The following is a 20,685-nucleotide window of genomic DNA, read 5'->3' as shown; positions in this document are numbered from 1 at the left end:
TGGTAAATGGAAGAGTTAGGCTCAAGTCCAGGAACATTTTTATCCCAGACCTACTGATTTTAATGTCTCTGCTCAAAACTATGCTTTGTTGTGCTTTCTTCTAGCAGCAGAGTGTTAGAGTCCTTTGGTTTAGCAGGTGCGCGTTGAGCGCCTGCTGTGTGCCAGGCTTTTTGCTAGAGAGAGACAGGCTGAGCTCATGACAATAGAGGGTAATTGTTCTACGGTGGTTACTACTGGAGCTCAAAGAAGAGATGCTTCTGGACCTGGAAAGCCAGGGAAGTAAGACGAGTAAATCTCAGGTGAAGGAGTAAATAATTATTTAGGCGAAGCTCGTTGCAGCTGGCCTTTGGGTAAAAGAAAACGTGCCTGGGCATTTGGGCAGTTTTGGGAAAGAGACTTTGTAGGCTAGGAGATGAGGTTAATGAAGTCAGCAGCAGCCAGATGAAGAGGCTCTTAGATACTTTGCTTTTTAGAGTCTGACGCCAGTGTTTCCCAGATGCTCTTGTCAGAATTCCGGTCGTGCAGAAGGTTAATAGATGTTACATGTGAAGGGCTTTTGTGGCCAGATTAGCTTGAGAAATGGCAGAGTTATGCTTACATTCCAATCTGAGATATAGTAAGTTACAGTTTGGTATGCTGGTATTTTATGTCAAATACTATTTGAAAAACTTGTGAGAAAATTGGTGATCTTTTTTGCGTATGTATTTTGTGGCTATTTTTAAAAAAAAATTTTTTTTTAAGATTTTATTTATTTCTTTTTAGAGAGACGGAGAGGGGAGGTATAAAGAGAGGGAAAGAAACATCAATGCGTGGTTGCCTCTCATGCCCCCAGCTGGGGATCTGGCCCACAACCCAGGCATGTGCCCTGACTGGGGCTCAAACCAGCGACTCTGGTTCACAGGCCAGCAGTCAGTCCACTGAGCCACACCAGCTTGTGGCTGTTTTTTAATGAATAGAAAAAACAATACGTAGAGAACCTTAAGGTTTGAGTTCATGTGATTCCAGCCCTAGTTTCTTTTGACAGATTTTCTTACCTTTGCCCAAAAAACAGGAATTTTGCTCATTCCCCCTGTCAAAATCCAAGCAAAGTTAAGTGGATTCCATGAACATGGTATTTATGCTTTAGATAGGTTAGTATAGAGACATTATACTTAGGAGCATATAGTATTAATATCCTCTTTCTTTTTTTTAACTTTTATCTTTTACACAATTATTTTTATAGTGCTTTTGAAGTGGTTTGTCATTAATTTAGAAGTAAATCTTTGTGTAGATCTGAAGCATCACTAGGAATGAAGATTTCTTCCTGGAAGATCTTGAGCCTAATCCAAGACACTTGATTTGCTTATTAAATTATGCAAGCCACTTTGACCTAATGACACTATAGTCTAGTACAGATATCTCATGCTCATTATTTCCTTCCCGAAGACAAATCAGAAGTAGCTGCATTTACTGTTTAATTTGTCAAAATAATGGCAATTTGGACTAAATAATTGGATGAGTGATAAACTCAGGATTCAGTGAAGAAAAAAAATACAGTAAACACATTCATTTCTGGGAAAAAAATTCCCAACCTAGTTTTATCAGACTAGTTCCATACCTGGTTCTGTTTATAAGTTATCAGTTCTGAAATTTCTGCCAGGCTCAGAACTGATCTCAATAAATCTTTAGACCAAAGTCTGAAACTTAACTCATTGCTATTTCCCACCTCTGGCCAAATCCCTGCTTTCTCTGCTCTTCGTCCACATCTATCCATATCCCCAGGACAGAAATTCAGAGGTTGTCTTTGAAACTTCTGTCTCGTTCTGTTAATTTTATGTCCCAAGTATATTTTGATCTGACCTCTTTTAGTCTTATGTTTAGGACCTCATTTCTTGTCTTAACTGTGCCTGTTGTGTTGGCACATAGTGGTGTTTTTATCCCGTGTCTCTTTATTCTGATTCATCTTCTTCTGCATTGTGTGAATTCTCTTCCTAAAGCCGGTATCGTATCATGTATTACACAACTTAAAAATCTTCGCTCTTTGCTCACAGGATAAAATTTAACCCCTTAGCCTAAACTCAAGATGTCAGCTTTTCCAGCCTTGCCTCTTACCGCTCCGTGTCTGCACCCTAGTTCATCCTGCAGAGCTCAAGAGTCTCTGCATTAGTAGGGAGCCCTGGCTCAAATCCCCACTTAGAGAGGCAAGTTCTAACCTTCATCTCCCTCTGTGTAAATGGGTGAGGAGGGTGATACCAACCTTCAGATTTATGATTATTAAATGAGATATTGTTTGTGAACAGTGCTAATATTGATTATCACTAAATAAGTGGTAGCTCTGCTGATGGGAATGTAAAATAATACATTTGGAAAACAGTTTTGCAGTTCATCAAAATGATAAACATAGAGTCAGCATATGATCCGGGAATTCCACTCGTAGTTTAACTACCCAAGAGAATCATTGACACAGGTCGGCGCAAAAGCTCATGCATAGTGGTGGCAGCATTATTCATGATGGTCAAAAAGTAGAAACAAAATATTCTTTAACTGATGAGTGAATAAAGAAAATAGGGTGTGTCCATAAAATGGAATATTATCCAACAATTAAATAAAATACTGATATATTCACAACATGAATGAACTGTGAAAACATTATGCTAAGTGAAAGAAGTCAATTACAAAAACCACGTGTTGTATGATCCATTTACATCAAATGTTCAGAATAGGCAAATCGGTAGAGCAAGTGTGGTTGCCAAGGGAGGAGGGGAATGGTCAGTAACTGCAGTGAGATGGGTTTCTTTGGGGGGTGATGAAAATGTTGTCAGGTTAGATAGTCGTGATGGTTACACGACCTTGTGAATGTACTAAAAGCCACTGAACTGTATACTTGAACGAATTTTAGGTATGTAAGGTATATCTCAATCAAGTTGCTTAAAAAAATAAGAGGGAACTCTTAATACACCTGTCTTTTCAGTTTCCTTGAAGGCCCCCCAAGGACGTAGTTGCTGTCGTCTTTATATTTCCATCTAGCATATAGTGCCTTGCGCAGAGTAGGAGCTTAATAGATGTTGGAGCATGAACAAGTCTATGAAGCCAGCTTTTAGAGCTTCAGCTGGGGGAAAATTGGCGAAGTTGTGAAAACTTCCTCGGATTATATTATCAAAGTACTTCTTCGCAGCTGTTTAAGTTCTTGTGCCCAAGACACGGCGACTCTAGGGACGGGAGCTAACTGAGTTGTCTGTTTTTGCTCCTAGGATACACACCTGCTAAAACTGCTTAAAACATTAGAAGGACATGCTTATGGTGTTTCCTATATTGCATGGAGTCCAGATGACAACTATCTTGTTGCTTGTGGTCCAGATGACTGCTCTGAGCTTTGGCTCTGGAATGTACAAGTAAGGCAGTTCTATTTTGGGTGTAGCCTTTGAGTAAAGCATAGTCATACAGCACATTTCGTTGTATAGGACAGGGCCAAGCAACCAAAATTACCATAACGTGTCTCATAAGAGGAAATGCTTCCAATGGAACCCAAGTGTCCACATGTTTTATCGACTTAAATATTATGCTAAGTATAATAACAGTTTCCGGAAGAATGATCAATACATATTTTTAGGAATGGTGTGCTGTAGAATTTGTAACTTTTCACTGTGGTACTTTGTAGCCCCCAAAAGATTTTATATTTCATAGTTTTCATAATTGTACACAAAAGTTACTTTTCAAGTGTGAAAACATCAACATTAGCCCAGAGTTTCTATTCTTTTTTTTTCTTTTAATTTCATAGAGAGGGAAAAAGTGTGAGAAGGAGAGGGAGAGAAATATGCGAGAGATTGGTTGCCTCTCACATGCCCCCAACTGGGGACCTGGCCTGCAACCCAGGCATGTGCCCTGACTGGGATTTGAACCAATGACCTTTCAATTCGCAGGCCGGTGCTCAATCCACTGAGCCATACCAGCCAAGGCCAGAGTTTCTATTCTAAAGACAGTTGCACCATCTCCTGATCTATATTTAATTTTTGATTTAGTTTAATTAATTTAAATGTTTTCAGTTCTTACTTTTAAGGGGTTTATTACTGTTTCTAAATGAAAACTTGAACTTGATCTGGGGTCCCATTTTAGATAAATTGAGCATTAAGTTTACTCCATTATCTATAAACTGTGATTTGGAAATCTTCTAGTTACAACTTTTAAATTTTTTTAAAACTTCCTTTTCTAAACTGGTTAGGTGATTTTTTTTTAACCCCTAGGCAACAGAATGGTCTGGCCTATGATTTGGGTGTAAATGTGTAAGTTGATGGGATAGGATTTTTGAGTTTGGGGAACTGTAAGGAAGTTGATTTTTACCAAGAGACTGAAGATAAAGCTGCACAGAAATGACTCAAATAAAGATAATATAGAGGATAGAAGGAATGCTAAGATGTACCTGAAGGTGATACTAATCCTGTAATTCTAATCCTGTTATGTATCAGTAAGGCTGTCTTACTACTCAGTCATTGATTTATGTTACAGCCTTAGCTTTTTATGAAGGAAATTTCCAAATATTAAGAAAAATTGAAAGAAGAGTTCAATAATAACCCATATGCCCACCATTCTAGATTCAACAGTTGTTATGGCCCTGGCCAGCCATCCCAGTTGGTTAGAGCATTGTCCCAGTACGCCAAGGTTATGGGTTTGATCCCCAGTCAGGGCACATACAAGAATCAACCAATGAGTGCATAAATAAGTGGAACAACAAATTATTGTCTCTCTCAAAACAATTCAAATATATATATAGATAGATAGATACACATAAACAGTTGTTATGAACATTTGTGTGTACATATATGCATACAAATACACATGCATACACATTACACGTATACCATATTCAGAACATCTCGAGGTAAATTAGATATACTTTACCTCTAAAATACTTAGGCATGTATCTCTGAAGAAAAAAAAAACATCTTCCTATATAACCAAATGCCATTATCTTATCTAAGAACATTAACTATAATTCTCTACTGTCTACTGTTCATTTTATAATTAAAACTCCCCAGTGGTTCCCGAAGTGTCTTTGTGCCATTTTTATCAAACCAGTGTTGTAGTTGAAGGGGGTGGCAAAGCACAGAATAGAATAGATGTCTTTTTCTCATTAAAATAGGTTTTAAGGGAATATAACCTAAAGACCAAATTTTTTTCCATTAACGCTTTCTTTCCCCTCAAATGGAGGAGGTTTGTATTCATAATCCTACAGAAGAGCCGTAATTTAGAGTACCTGCGTAGTCTCTTCCTTTGAGTCATTTTGAATTTCTGGACAGTGAAACTATGTTCTAGCTTAACTGTTCTACTGTGCATTACTTCATAGACTTGTTCTAAAAGGGTGATCTTTTTTAGTCAGTTTTCAATTGTTTCTTTATGTTTCCAGGTAGGTTCCAAAATAATAGCCTTACAGACTCACTACCCTGAACCTAGCAGAAGAAAAGGCCATTTCAGAACTTGGTGTATTAACATGTTCCTGAGTAGGACATGACGAGGGTTTAGCTCTTGGGCGTGCATTTGTGCTTCTAGACTTTATTTTAACCGTTTACATCAGGCAGCCCAGGACAGTGAATGGGTGAGAGCGGTGAATGTGGGGGAGGGTTTAAGTCGCTGAGTATTTTTTGCAGTGTAAGGGAGACATCTCATCTTCTATTTTTGTTTCCCTTTGTTTTTATTAGTTGGCCCCATTCCCTGATCGTACACTTTGTTTTCACTCTTCTTTTTCTTTTCTTTTTTTTAAACTTTTGATTACCCATTTCTCACAGGAAGATTATGCCCATGTACTTTTTATTATACCAAGGGCAGCTCTTATCTCTCAGATCCTGTTTCTAATCCATGAGCAAAATGGAATCAAGACTAGATTAAATGGTATGTGTCTACCTTCTAAGTTCAATAACTTAGAAAAATAACAGGATATGTGAAGGCTGTAACACTAAGTAGTCTTGCTTAGTTGGGAATGCTTTAGAATGACTATGCTAAATAGTACAGAAATGGCTCTTTTCTGTGATTTTTAATGGGAAAAAGTTACATATCAGAAAAATGCTTTTCATTTCTCTCTCTCCAATCTTCCCTACTACATTTGCAGCATCTTGAATATGAAATTTAACAAAATTCAGACTGCGTACACCCTTGGCCTAGTTTAAAAGCATACTTTTTCTACTTATTAATAATGTTTTTGAGGAGTATTTTGAATTCAATGTATAAAGAACTATGGACTGAGAAGTAGAAGAGGCTCAGAAGGAACAGGTGTGCAGTGTTAGCCTTTCCATCCCACCTGGGAAAACTTACGTGTTTTAATTTATGAATGTAACAGATTTAAGATCAGAGTTTTGTGGGAGTTTCATCATCTCTATTCTCTGGGTCACCCGCGCCAGGCAATGATCAATGCCTAGATTTTTCTCTAAGCCTTTAATTTCTCTTCTGAGTGCCATAAGCTTTTTTTGTAAGACCAATTTAAAACAGTTTTCTCTAATTAAGAAAACTAACCAGTTAGTATTTTTTCTTTTCTTTACACATTCCCTTTACAGGGGTATCTTGAAGGTCTTATTCACAGTTTTATTTCTTCATAGACGGGAGAGCTAAGGACAAAAATGAGCCAATCTCATGAAGACAGTTTAACAAGTGTGGCGTGGAACCCGGATGGGAAGCGCTTCGTGACCGGAGGCCAGCGCGGGCAGTTCTATCAGTGTGTGAGTACTTGGTTCCCCTTTCAAATGCCTGCTCGTTTCAAAGCCAGCTTCGTTTTATTTAAATAAAGAATTCACTTGACTTCTATAAAATATACCATATGAAGACCTACTTTACCATTTTTCTAGATAAACACTGTCCAGTAAAACTTTCTGTGGGTTTTTTTCCTTGTTCAGACGTTTCATGTATAGACTTTGAGTTTAGTAAAATATTTAAAAACTGTTTCACTAAGTTCATTTTTATAAATAAGCTTCTAAGGTATAGGAATGAAGGTTTAGTATTTCTTTTGAGGTTTCTATCCTTTGAATTTTTTGTATTAAAAAAAAAAAAGATGCAGTCTGATGTTGAAGAAAAAAGAAAAAGTTGCTGAGTTTCATAAACAGAGCGTCTTAAACATTTGAGGAACGGAAGTGGTAGTGACTGCTACCAGACAACTTTTCAGTCTTCAGTGGAGGGGTCTTTTAATGGTTCCTGTCCTGTTAATCTCAGAGTGCTTGGATGATAAAAATAAGTAATAGCTAAACAGTCTTAGGACAAAGTCTGTCTTAATTTCTGTCTCATACACTGCCCAATGTGGTTCCAGTAGTCACTCCTAGATTTGTTTTTAAAACTAAAATTAAACAAGATAATAAATTCCATCATGTAACTGAAGATCACATACTGTAAAGGCTTTTAGGTAGCCATTACACATTACTGATCTCTTTCAGTAAGAAGGACATGAGACTCGGGGAATTTGGTCCCTGTTCTCAGCATGGTTACAGGCCATCAGTTCCCAAGTCCTTGGGTGCAAAGTGACCGTGTACCTTTCTGCTGACTTTGCCATCACATGGAGTGTCTAAACCTTCAGGATATAGGACTTGGTCATTCCCAAATCTGTAAAATGCCTCTGGCACTTTGAATATTCAATAAGCTGATGATCCTTAGAGCTTTGATCATTAGAGCATGTTACAAGTTGGGGAAGTTTTGAAAAATAATATAACAGATTCCTAAGTTCTATAGCTGTAATTTTTTTTTTTCTATATCACAACTTCTGTTATAGGACAAATTCCAATATAGTGAATTTTAAAGGAATTTTGAATATTTTCTAATAGTCGTGAGACCTTTGAACTTAGGGATTCTTTCTTTCTTTGTATTTATCTGTGTGGGGGTGGGGGGTGTCTTTGAAGGGAGGATCGATTCACTGAGGTTCTTAATGCCTCCCACTTTGGTGGTGGTGTAATGAAATTTGACCTATATGCAAATTTTTGTGTCTAACAAACCTTAGTGGTACAATTTGGTTGAGATTAGTCTGATAAAAGCCAATCTTATTACAGAGAGACAGCGCTAAGGAATTGTTTTGTCTCTTGTTTTACTGAATGCTGGTCAGTAGCAAAACTAATTATAACTAACTGTCGTTGTCTCCTGCACAGGATTTAGATGGTAATCTCCTGGACTCCTGGGAAGGCGTGAGGGTGCAATGCCTTTGGTGCTTGAGTGACGGGAAGACTGTTCTGGCCTCAGATACACACCAGCGAATTCGAGGATATAATTTCGAGGACCTTACAGATAGGAACATGTAACTATTTTTTGTATCCATCAAACAACAATTATCTGATTAATTTAAAATGTGTAGTTGAACTTGCTCTTTCACACGAACTCTTTGTTATGTTTTTTGTTTTGGTTTGATTTTTTGGTAGTTTGGATTGATGGTCAGATGATACTTAGTAACCACTAACTCAAATTTTGTTACTTGATTGAAATATAGTGTGAAATATTGACTACAGGCAAAATTGTGGTATATAAGCTAAAAAATTGTATGTCTTAACAATTTGAATGTCTTGATTCCTGGTATGTTGCTTTGACAAATTATTTTCTGATTACAGAGTACAAGAAGATCATCCCATTATGTCTTTTACTATTTCAAAGAATGGCCGATTAGCTTTGTTAAATGTAGCAACTCAGGTAAGTTTTATTAATACAATATAATTCTTAGAAAAAAAATAATCTTAGTTCTAATCTTAATTGCAATTTCTATTACATATAAACAAAAATATTTGTACTAAATATTAAATTTTACTGCATGTGTTTGATCCTCAAGTGTGTAGAATCAACTCTAAATTTGTCAGAACTTTGCCATTGTACATAAATTGAAAATGTTTCATCAGGCAAAGGGATTACCTTTTCAAATTCTTTTGAGTCGAGGTAGAATAAATAACTTTATTCTCTTTTGCCTACAGGGAGTTCATTTATGGGACTTGCAAGACAGAGTTTTAGTAAGAAAGTATCAAGGTGTTACGCAAGGGTTTTATACAATTCATTCATGTTTTGGAGGCCATAACGAAGACTTCATCGCTAGTGGCAGTGAAGGTAAACATTTGTCTCACTATCAGTGGGTTGAAAGTTCTGTATTTTTCTCAATTGGTGAAGGTGGTCATATCTCCAAGCAAGTTCAGATGTTACATTTAAAATTGTAGAAGTGGTTTACCCAGCACGCTGTTAATTCCGCCTTTATGGATGACTGTGTCCTCTTGTCAGGGATCAGCAGTGCCCAGTCTGACCATGTGGACATGTGTTTGATGCATGTATCAAATCAAGGTTTAGTTAAATCTTTTATATGTTGATTTTTATTTTTTATATAAGGCTGATGTTTTCCAGAGGTTAGTAGTATCTAAAAAGTCAAGGTTAATTACGATGTTTCACCTGAACTTGAACAGAATTGACTCGTTAGATCTTTTTCATTTCTTTAATGGCTGAAGAAAGTGATTTAGTTTGATAATTCATATGGTCTCAGAAACACTGAAATTACAGAATTGTCTCTTTTTGAATAAATTTACTCTCCAGTCTAACGTCAGGCAGTCTCACTTAAAAATATAAATTGTTTGCCCTGGCTGGATGGCCTATTCAGTTGGAGTGCTGCCCTATGCACCAAAAGGTAGCAGGCTCGGTCCCCAGTCCAGGCACGTGTATGGGAGGCAACCAAACAAATCGATGTTTCACCCTCCCTCTCCCTTCTCTCTAAAATCAACAGAAATGTATCCTCGAGAGAGGATTTTTTTTTTGTAAGTACATTTTATTGATTATATTGTTACAATAGTTCTAATTTTTTCCCGTTTGCTTGCCTCTGCCCAACACCACCCTCCCCCAGAAATCCTCCCTCCCCCAGTCCATGCCCATGGGTCATACATACAAGTTCTCTGGCTTTACCCTTTCCTATGTTTTCCTTAAAAAAAAATTTTTTTTAATTAATTATTTTAACAATAAAAAATAATAACCCCCCCCCCCCCAGACTTAAGACCCTTTATAATTTTATAAAGGACAATGAGCGAAGGTGTTGTGCTCCTCTAGCTGCTTCAAGCTGGACATGGTCGTCGTCCTACTACCCTTGGGTCCAGAAAACCCTAAGAGGAGTGGGGTATCGAGGGGAGGGTGGCCTTCCCACATGGGTAAGGACCGTGCAGACTCCAGGTCAGTTGGCTGACCCTGGACAACGGTGTGCTTGGTTTAACAGGCTGGCATCCTTGTGTTCTGGGGGCAACAGATTGGGCAACAGGGTTAAAAGACATCATTCAATCCATAACCACTAGATGATAAAAGGCAGGGATTAATTTTTCAATGTCCCACATTAGGGAAAAAAAGGGCGTCTTTGGAGGAAGGTGTGCAGAGCACGTCACACCTGTCCAAAGCCCTTTTGCCCTCTATACTTAGTTTAGGCTGAGGGGAATATTTTAGGTTTCCCCCCCTCTCAGACCTCTGGGCCCTTTCTGTCCAAGCCATTAGGAGAGAAAAGAGAAACCAGTTTTAAAGAAACCCACAGACCACCCCATTCTTCACCAACCCAGCCACTTAGTTCAGCCGAGAGGATTTTTTTTTTTTAATGATATAAAATATACATAAATTGTTTAAGGCATGTAAGCACAGATATGTAAGGCAGTATTAAAAGTTAGCGTACTGAGAGACTTACGGCCAAGATGGAGGCACAGACAGACACTCTGCGTCTCCCTTCACAACTAAGAAGGAATACAACTACCTCAAAACTGGACGCAACTAGAAGTTCCAGAAAATTGAGCTGCATGGAAGTCCAGCAAACAAAGATATAAAGAAGAAATACTCATCTGGACAGGTAGGAGGGACGGAGCCAGGGCAGAGCAGAAGCAGTGTGGCGGTGGTGGCAGAGGCAGTGGTGACAATGACTGTGGCCAGCTGGCAAAAACACAGTCACATATTTAAAAAAGTAGGGAGGGACACCTGGGGAGTGCTCTCAGCATCAGACCAGATGGTGCAGCTCATAGTTCCAGCACGGGAGAAAATCAAGACTTGTTGCTTCTGACTGTGCAGACCAGTGGGGGTTGGGGTGGAGGCAGAAACTGCTGGTCTCTCAGCAGAGTCTGCTTGTTTAGAGGTTCCCCACAGTCCTAGAATGTCTGCAGGCACACCCACTCTGGGAACAATGGCCAGGGCAACAGCCAGAGAGGTGCCAGTCCCATATGGAAGTGGGAGAAGTGCCTGGAAAAGGGGTGAGTGCTGAGCAATCAGCATGGTTCCCTCCAACACCCCTCCCCTATATACAGGACCACAACGTGTTGAAACTGGTCACCCAGTACTGACAAATCCCTAAGGCTTCGCCCCTTACAATATAACAGGTGCGACAGCTCTACCCAAGACACAGAGGCAAGCAAACACAGGAACCTGTCAAGATGAGGAGACAGAGAAGTATGGCCCAAAAGGGGGAACGGATCAAGGTTCCAGTGGGAGAACTAAGTGACGAGGAGATAGCCAGCCTAACAGATGCAGAGTTCAAAACACTGGTGATAAAGATGCTCACAGGCTTGACAGATATGCTTAAGTACAGCAAACGCATAAGGGAAGAAGTGAAGGCTATGCTAAGGGAAACAAAGGAAAATTAATACAAAACCAATGGTGAAGGGAAGGAAACCGGGATTCATATCAACAATTTGGAACATAAGGAAGAAAAAAACAGTCAACCAGCACAGAGTGAGGAATCAAGAATTGAAAAAAAATGAGGAGAGGCTTAAGAAACTCTGGGACAACTTTAAATGTGCCAACATCCGAATCATAGGGGTGCCAGAAGGAGAAGAGGAAGAGCAAGAAATCGAAAGCTTATGTGAAAAAATAATGAAGAAAAACTTCCCAAATTTGGTGAAGGAAATAGACATACAAGTCCAGGAAGCACAGGGAGTCCCAAACAAGGTAGACCCAAGGAGGACCACACCAAGACACTTCATTATTAAAATGCAGTTTCAAGATGAAGAGAGAATCTTAAAAGCAGCAAGAGAAAAGCAGAGTTACCTACAATGGAGTCCTTGTAAGACTATCAGCTGATTTCTCAAAAGAAACTTTGCAGGCAAGAAGGGACTGACAAGAAGTTTTCAAAGTGATGAAAAGCAAGGACCTACAACCAAGATGACTATCTAGCAAAGCTTTCATTTAGAATGGAAGGGCAGATAAAATGCTTCCCAGACAAGGTAAAGCTAAAGCAGTTCATCATCACCAAGCCCTTATTATATGAAATGTCAAAGGGGCTTAATTAAGAAAAAGATCAAAACTATGAACGTAAAATGACAACAAACTCACAACTATCAACAACTGAATAAAAAATAAATAAAAACAAAAGCCAACTAAGCAAACCAGAACAGGAACAGAATCATAGGTGTGGGGATCAATTGGAGGGTTATCAGCTGGGAGAGGGGAGGGGGAGAAATGGGGAAATGGTGCAGGGATTAAGAAACATAATCGGTTGGTACAAAATAGATGGGGGGAAGTTAAGAATAATATAGGAAAGGGTGAAGCCAAAGAACTTCCATGCACAACCCATGGGCATGAACTAAGAGGGGGTGGGATTGCTGGAGGGAGGGGCGTACTGGGCAGAGGGGAGCAAAGGGAAAAGAAATTGGGACACCTGTAATAGCATAATTAATAACATACACTTTTAAAAGTTAGTGTACTTTTTAAGGTGTTAGAAACAAAAACAACAGCAAATTATTGCAATTTTTCATTTAACACATTTTTCTTGAATACTTACTATGTTCTAAGTACTATAACAGCAAATTATTTAAATCACTTTTTAAAATACTGAATATGTTTTTACAAGATACTTCAAGGAACTGGATTGTGTTGGCAAACACTTTGGATAACATTCCATGTTTTGTGTAAGATCTTTAGTGTCCCTCTCTTGGGGCTGGTCTCAGTAGATGCGAGGATTGCATGTGGCACATGCGTTTTTCCTTTGTCCATAAGGTGTACATGAGGGTTAGCACAAGGGGGCTTGTAGGAATTTAGACTTGAGCATGAAGGATATGAATTTATTTTTCCCTCTCCCCCCCAAAAATCAGTGACAGATATGATTCAGAGGCAAGACGAGTGTTTGTTAGGTAATCATAGAGTTTACTTCCAGTTAAAAAATCTTTTTTACCTGTTGGTTCCATGTTATGTTCTCGCAGATTCTCTCCTGGTTTCTAATTTAATATGGCCTACATATAACCTTCTACTTGCTTTTTAGCTTCTCCTACTCTAAGATCTTTTTCCCTGTGTTCTGTTCAGTCCTGCTTCTCATGGGTTTTTCCCTCCTGTGATAGTTATACCTCACAGCCCCCTGTAGTTCTTAAAAATATGTACATTAGAAGTGCTTTAAAATATATATGGCTACTGTTATTTCTGGTAATGCTCTTCCTTTTCCCAAGCCCAGGCTAAATATTTAGAACTAAACCTGAGGAAGGATGTAAATATACCACATTATATTCAGTTTAGGGACAAACATGAAACATATTTAACTATTTTTCTTTTTTTTTTTTTTTATTGTTTTTCTATTACAGTTGCCCCATTTTTCCCTCATTGCTCCCACCCACCCAGCCCACCCCTTCTCCCACAGTCAGTCCTCACCCCGTTGTCCGTGTTCATGGGTCATTTACACTAGTTCCTTTGAAACATACTTATTTTGAACAGCATGTGGATAGAGTGAGAATAATTGTCTCCCAGTGTGGCCACAGTAATTCATTTGTCATTTATAAGGAATGTATTCCAAGGACCTCCCAAATCCACAAGCAAGTGAATGCCATTATCAGATTGTAGGAAACCTTTCCCCCTACAAGTTATGCCATTACTCAAGCTTTTTCGTTATGCCAACGATATATAGAAGAATTGCTTAGTCTGTACCTTTGCATGAACACTGGATTCCCTAGACGGATAACAGCAAGCAGGGTTTGATCGTAAAGCTCGTCATTCTGACCCTGACAACTTCAAATCAGTCGTAGCCGCCCCTTCAGGAGACACCCTCCTTGGATATGTATTCGCAAAAACACTTCCCCCGAAACGTAGCAGATTTCAGTTGCATTCACACTTCTCAAGCCTATATTCTTTCTCCTCTGTAGACTTCTTCAGTTCCAGAAGCAGCATAACTAATCTATTTTCTTTTGCATTTGCATTTTATTTATTTGCATCTTTGAATGTAAACAGATGTTGATAAAGATGATAAATGTTATGGAAATGTGAGCTGACACAAGCAATGTATCCAAATTTAAAACCAGCAGTAATGATGACAGCTAGGTCTTCACTGAGTGCTTGCACTGAATCTTCACGCAGTTACCACCACCGTCGTGAGGTGGGCGCTATGGTCACAGACAAGAGGTTGAGCACCCTGCTCACGCTAATGGCTGGTAAAGGGGGACGCTGGGGCTGTGGAGCCCAGGAGGCCCCACTCAGCAGTGCACGGCGAGCGGACAGCTGGCCCACGTCTGCATCAGCACAGGGCTCTGCGGGCTGCAATTTATAATCTCATGACGTGACCATAAAACCCAAACCGCCCAACAACTTTGTTACTTTGTGGTAAAGCTAATCTTCAAAAAAAAACCAAAGCCAAGCAAATAGTACAGAACAGTGTTCAGAGTGTGGGCTCGGGAGTCAGACAACTCTGTTCACACTCTCCCCGTCACCGACTGGCTGTGTAACTTTGGATACGTGGTCCGCTCTTTGCAACCCCTCCATATATGGGGTTCGTCCTTTCTCATCATGCTGTGAGGACTTAAAAAGTTTGTATACGAAAAGGTGTTCTGAAGAGAGTCTAGTACACAGTAAACGCCATGTATGACCATGAAGAGTTAATAAGTTAGGTGGTGGTTCTTAAACAGAAGGCAGAATCCCAGTGTAAGTCAGAAAAGTATCCAGTCTGAAGATCTGTCAGTCAGCTGTGTGGTGAGTGCAGGAACTTCCAGTGGGTGTGCTGCCAGCTGAGGAAACTTCTGAGTCGTGAAGAAGTAATGAACTTGTAGAAGAATATATTCTGGTTTCAAAACTTCTGATATCAAGATAAAGATCTAGGACTGTATCTGAACATCTTTTTGTGTATGTGAAGCAAAAGCTAAGACAGTCATTGAAGAACTGAATTTATCTTTCCCAGAAAGTATTTAAGTCATTTTTGAAAATATTTTTCATGAAAATAAAAGTGGATACGTTGGTTTTCTGTCATCTCACATTTCCATAGAGATGATCATCTCCGCCGACATCTGTTCGCATTCAGAGGTCTTGGCTGTGCTTGTGAATTATCGTGTATCACAGAACCCTGCAGATCTGTGGTGACCTGAGAGCCTTTTAAAGGGGGGGGGGTGGGGGGGTGTGAAATGTGTATTTTATTAAAGGGGCTTTTCATAAGGTCATTTGTTCAGTTCCTCGTTATATTTTTTTAAGTTCTGATACTCGTCGTATGTTCTGTGTATGAGGGTGATAACTGAGAATCGGCTGGTTTGGGTCACGTGTGACCACTTAATAACTTTTCTCTGAATCACTGTTTGTTCAGATCACAAGGTTTACATCTGGCACAAGCGTAGTGAACTGCCCATTGCGGAGCTGACAGGGCACACACGCACAGTCAACTGCGTGAGCTGGAACCCGCAGGCGCCATCCATGATGGCCAGCGCCTCCGATGACGGCACTGTTAGGATATGGGGACCGGCGCCCTTTCTAGACCACCAGAATATCGAAGGTAACGCCCCTGCACCGCAGCGCCGGGCCCCCTCCAGGTGAAGGCGCGCCCTGCTGATGGGACAGTGGCGGCGGTGTTAAGCAGTCCTTTTTTTAAGTGTGGGATATAATTTATTTCCTCCCTTGTTTAGAGATTGCACACTCTTACCCCACAGAGGAAGTCTGAGCTACAGTCGTGTTTTTTGTTTGTTTCATTGGTGGCAGCCAGGGGAATAAGTCAGAATGTGCCACCTCAGTTACATCCAGTTAGTACTGTCACTTTAAATTTTGGGGGATATCTTGCTTCGTTGTACGAGAAGCATTTTATACTTTAGACCAATGAGAACTGCCTAAGTACACAAAATTTGAGCAACTTTAGAATGATCTTGATTATAGATTTTACTCTTAAAAATAAACATGTATTAAAACTACATACTAGCACACCAGCATGAGCCATGCATGATGGACAGAGAAAGAGAAGGGAACTAGAATGTGTCCTGTACCTGGGCGCTAACCAGCGTGCCAGGCTCACGTACACTGTCCCGCGGAAAACCTTCACAGCCCTGCAAGAGAAGCGGTTTTTATCCTCATTTCTGTGGGTAGGAAAACGGGAGTGTGGCGAGACTGACTGAACTGTTCAGTGCGGCCAGAGCTTCAAATCCAGATCTGGGAGATTTTTTCCCACTACTCTCAGATCCTTGGAGACAAAGAAAGCCCAAAGCCAGAGGCCAACAGTTAAGGGCACAGCCTAACCGAGCCGAGTTATCAGCACTAGAGAGAAGAGATGATGAGAAATTCTATGTAAATGACGCAGCCCTCTTTTTTCAAACAGAGCAAGTGAAATATTTAGCTTGCTTATTAGAAGGAAGCTATTTACTTAGAAACATTATTTTGTCACAGTGTGTCCCACTTAAGTGTTTTAGGAAGAAAGATGACCAACTGCTCTCAGTTCAGGATTCCCAACGGACAAAGGTTTCAGGGGTAGCGTCTATGGTTTGAAAGGCATATTCTTTATACCCTTTTTTTCCCGACCAGATCTTAACTGGCTGATCAGGGTATATGCCCCAAGATGGGAGTGAAAAGCACGAGGAGCATGTGGGTCACAGAGTGAGCACCTTGAAGGGCCTTTTTGTATTTGCAGATGACTGCATGACACTCCAGCGTCCCTTATGGTAAATCAGGACCAAAACTTTACCTTCTTTTGGTGTCCTGTGGAGATGTCAAGACCCACTCTATAAGATGTTTTATAAATCTGTAACTGGGATTATACGTGCTTTTCTATTTTATTAGTCATTTGAAAGTTATTTCTTCAAATAAGCATATTTGATTTAAAGAAGTAGGAAAATAGGGATATAGTAACAGACTTACTGTAGGTGGATTCATTTTAGACACACCCTTGAGGTGTGTGCGCTGCGCTGGCGCGGGGCAGACGTTCACTGCTGTTGGGGAACCTGATTCACGGGGATGCTCGCCCCAGCGGGTCAGCCGGGTCTCACCTCAGTGGGGCGGTCTGGGCCAGATTCAGGAGCTGTCCCTGTGCTTTGGCATCATAGGTGTAGCCGTAAAAAGGTTTTCGTCTACACCTGAAACGGGAAAACAACTCCTATATAATTAGTTACTTGGTTCCATGCCTTTTATGCAGGTATCGTCTGGGTTCTTTTTCCCTTGCTTGTACACATGCTTTTGTTAGTTTGTATTCTAATTAAAGTAATACCTGTTTGGAATAGAAATTTTGAAAAGTATAGATGAGGCTAAAGAAGATGACATTCAGAAGTCATAATATCCTGAGATACATTATATAATATATTTAAATTAAAGTATTTCACTTAATCACTTCTCGGCCTTTTGGGCTAGGAGCAAGTGTAAAATACTTCACTTAACTCCATTTCAAAATAGAGGACTTGCTGACCTTTTATTATAATAGTAGAGTTCTATATTGATTGTGTGTGGTTTTCTTTTCTTTTTTTCTTTTTCTTTTTTTGAGGAATATATAAAATGGAATATTCTCAAGTACTAACATATGCCACAATGTGGATGAAGCTTGAAAACAGTTTGCTCAGTGAAAGAAGCCAGGCACAAAATAGCACATATTGTGTTTCCATTTATATGAAATGGTCCCAAATAGGCAAATCCACAGAAGCAGAAATTAGACTACTGGTTGCTTAGGGTTGGGGGTGGAGGTTTATATATGCTAATAGATGATGAAAATGATTTGAAATTGATTGTAGTGATGGTTGTACAATACTGTGAATATACTAATAGTAATTATTTAATCGTACGCTTTAAATGGGTACATTGTATAGCATGTGAATTATATCAATAAAGCCATTGACACATTTGTCACCCCACCACCATCACCAAGTAAAAAAGGAGGGTTTTGCAGAATTGCAGACTGAGCTGCTGAAAGGACTTCAGTATGTAGCTCTAATGCAGAGTTCTGCCTTGGACTGCCAGATATTTCTTAATGTCGTACACTATCATAACGATTTTTGTATTCTGCATAACTGTTTCAAGGTTCATTTTAAAAGTATGAGATTCCAATATGACTATTCACTTGGGTTCTACAGTATTCAAAATAATCATGAGTGTAGACTCTAATGTATAGTCTAAGACATGATGCGGGCACATTGTTTTAATGATTATGACGAGAGTATAGAGAGTCTGCCTTGATGTGTTTGTTTTTTAAACGTTAATGTAGTAATGGCGTGATGCTGATTTTAAATTTTCTAACTGGAAACTTCTTTCTCCCCCTCCCCTCTTCTCCCTGTCCCCCCCTCCCCGGTGCATGTCATCTTGTCTTCAGAGGAATGCAGTAGCATGGATAGTTGATGGCGAATTTGGAGCTGACGACTTCTGTTTAACTTAAATTAGTCGTATTTTAATGGCTTGGGATTTGGTGCAAACAAACATGATTGATAGCTGGACAGACATGCTCGTCATGAAAAAAGAACCATTTCTGAAGCCCAGTTGGGGCCAAACATGTACACCTTGCTTCATAGTAACCAGTTGAGATGAAGCACGTCGCTAGAGCGTTGGACACCATGTTGAATTACCCCCCGTCGGTTGTGAAGAACTGTGCTACATTCAGGCTCACCCATTGAACTCAGTATATATATTTTTTTCCCTCCTGCCTTTTGTCTGGTGGGATACCATTCTTGTTGCTCTTCTGTGTAATGAAGTTTAAATGCTTGTTTGGAAAACTTTATTTAACAGTTTAGAAGGCTTGATAGAAAGAGTGCATTAGTCTGAAGAGTATACATTGGATAGGAAAGAATTTCCTTTTGTTTCTCCAAATCTTTCCGCCTTATTTAGCTTGAGATCTTTGCAGCTTGGTTCATGGATTCTAGCCTTGCCCGTTGCGCAGTATATACAGATCCAGATGATAAACCAGTGAACTATGTCAAAAGCACTCTCAATATTACATTTGACAAAAAGTTTTGTACTTTTCACATAGCTTGTTGCCCCGTAAAAGGGTTAACAGCACAATTTTTTAAAAAATAAATTAAGAAGTATTTATAGGATCAAAGTGACTTCATTTGTATACATTTGGAATCTAAACCAGCCTAAAAACAGTTTCCTCGATAACTTAGATACATAGTCGAATTGACGCTCTTCTGGAATACACGTGAGACATGTCAGCAGTAGTGCTTGGAAGGACATCACACGGAAATTCAGAGCAATGCTTGGAAGGTGTTCTCCCTTTTGTTTTACTCCCAAAATAACATCAGTACCTGATCTTGAAGAAATTCAAGATTCAGAAGGAATTTTAAATATATACCAACATGAGAGATCAGTGGTCAGTTCAGGTTTTCAACAAAGCCTGTTCCAAGTTGCTCTCCATTTGGGAAATCGTTTTGGTGTGATACCTAGCAAGAGAGTAGAGATCAGCAGATGTAACCACTTTGGAAGTTGATAGAATAATCGAGCTTGTTAGAAGAACTCAGCAGATTGCAGACATACTTAACCTGGGTTTTAAACCTCGTAGTCATTTCTTAATTGCCCTTAATATGTTGACATGTAGGGACACATACAGTTAAACAGTACTCCTCCTCGTTCTTTCAGATATTGCCATACTGAACCTCATTCTAAACTGGTGCTGTGGATAGTCTTTCCCTCTCCCCTCCCCTTTTAGTTAAGGAAAGGTTTCCTTTATGGAAAAGCACTTTTAATTTTGAGAATTTTGCAATTAAAATAAGCCAAAAGCCTAGTGTTCACATTGTGCTTTTAAACTCCATAACAGCTGGATTCAACCACCTTAGTTAGACTCCTTTGAAATTCCCTCCCTCTGTCGGTAGAGGATCGATTTGGTGACCACAGCTGTTGCATTGGGAAGAGGAGTGGGATTGTCCCCAAAATGAGCTTCTGGTGAAGAAGTTTTGACCTAAGTTCCCTGTGAGGCTCAGCCAAGTCTGTAATGTGTTTTTACCATAAGTAGATGCATGAGGGTCCACAGCACAGACAAAGGCTTGGTGTCAGTGATTCTTCTTGGGGGGAGGGGGCGGGGATGGCAGCAGGGAGAAATGGAAACGTCAGGGAAGGGGAGAAGAAAGACAAACACAATTGGCCTTAAAAACAGCACGGAGTCTCCCAAAAGCTCTTGTAGTAAGAGAAAATGACAGATCGTGTTCAGCAGATTATTTTATCAAATTGGTATGTAACAAGATTTCTTTAAACTCCATTTTGCAGAGATCACCACTTAGAGAATCAAGAATTCCTGTTTTGCTACTTCTAAGTTAACTATATGTTACAGTTTATCTGGTACTTCATATTTCTTAACTAAAATTACTTTTTACTTTAAGCTTGAATAAAAATCTTCATTGGTAACTGTATATAATTAAGTGGCAACTTCTCTTTACCTCAGTACAGTTAAACCCATATTTTAAGTGATGCATGTACATACCCTTAAGCCGTTAATACACCCCAGTCTCTACAGTAACGTCACTGACACTCTGTGGGCATAGAAACTCCACAGCTGTTTACAAATTTGGTTCCAGTGTGCTCGGGTGTCTTTGTAACACTCACTGAGATCTGTGCCCATTCAGGGGCCATTTGGCA

General features: G+C 39.6%; 1 protein-coding gene across 2 annotated transcripts in view; it reads left to right on the top strand.

Annotated features, from left to right (window-relative positions):
* WDR26 (WD repeat domain 26) overlaps nucleotides 1-19,156 on the top strand; it is a 37,372-nt gene extending 18,216 nt beyond the window's left edge. For both annotated transcript variants that reach the window (XM_090263188.1, XM_090263187.1), the window contains exons 8-14: nucleotides 3,231-3,371; nucleotides 6,564-6,683; nucleotides 8,091-8,236; nucleotides 8,544-8,622; nucleotides 8,898-9,027; nucleotides 15,467-15,652; nucleotides 18,434-19,156. In XM_090263188.1, coding sequence (XP_090119314.1) covers nucleotides 3,231-3,371; nucleotides 6,564-6,683; nucleotides 8,091-8,236; nucleotides 8,544-8,622; nucleotides 8,898-9,027; nucleotides 15,467-15,652; nucleotides 18,434-18,459 — 828 coding nt within the window. In that variant the 3' untranslated portion in view covers nucleotides 18,460-19,156. The remainder of the gene's footprint in view (nucleotides 1-3,230; nucleotides 3,372-6,563; nucleotides 6,684-8,090; nucleotides 8,237-8,543; nucleotides 8,623-8,897; nucleotides 9,028-15,466; nucleotides 15,653-18,433) is intronic.
* The last annotated feature ends 1,529 nt before the right edge of the window (nucleotides 19,157-20,685 follow it).

This window comes from Furipterus horrens, unplaced genomic scaffold, assembly GCF_987537825.1.
Source record: "Furipterus horrens unplaced genomic scaffold, mFurHor1.1.pri manual_scaffold_15, whole genome shotgun sequence".
Lineage (NCBI taxonomy): Eukaryota > Metazoa > Chordata > Mammalia > Chiroptera > Furipteridae > Furipterus > Furipterus horrens.
This window is presented reverse-complemented; position numbering and strand designations above follow the sequence as displayed.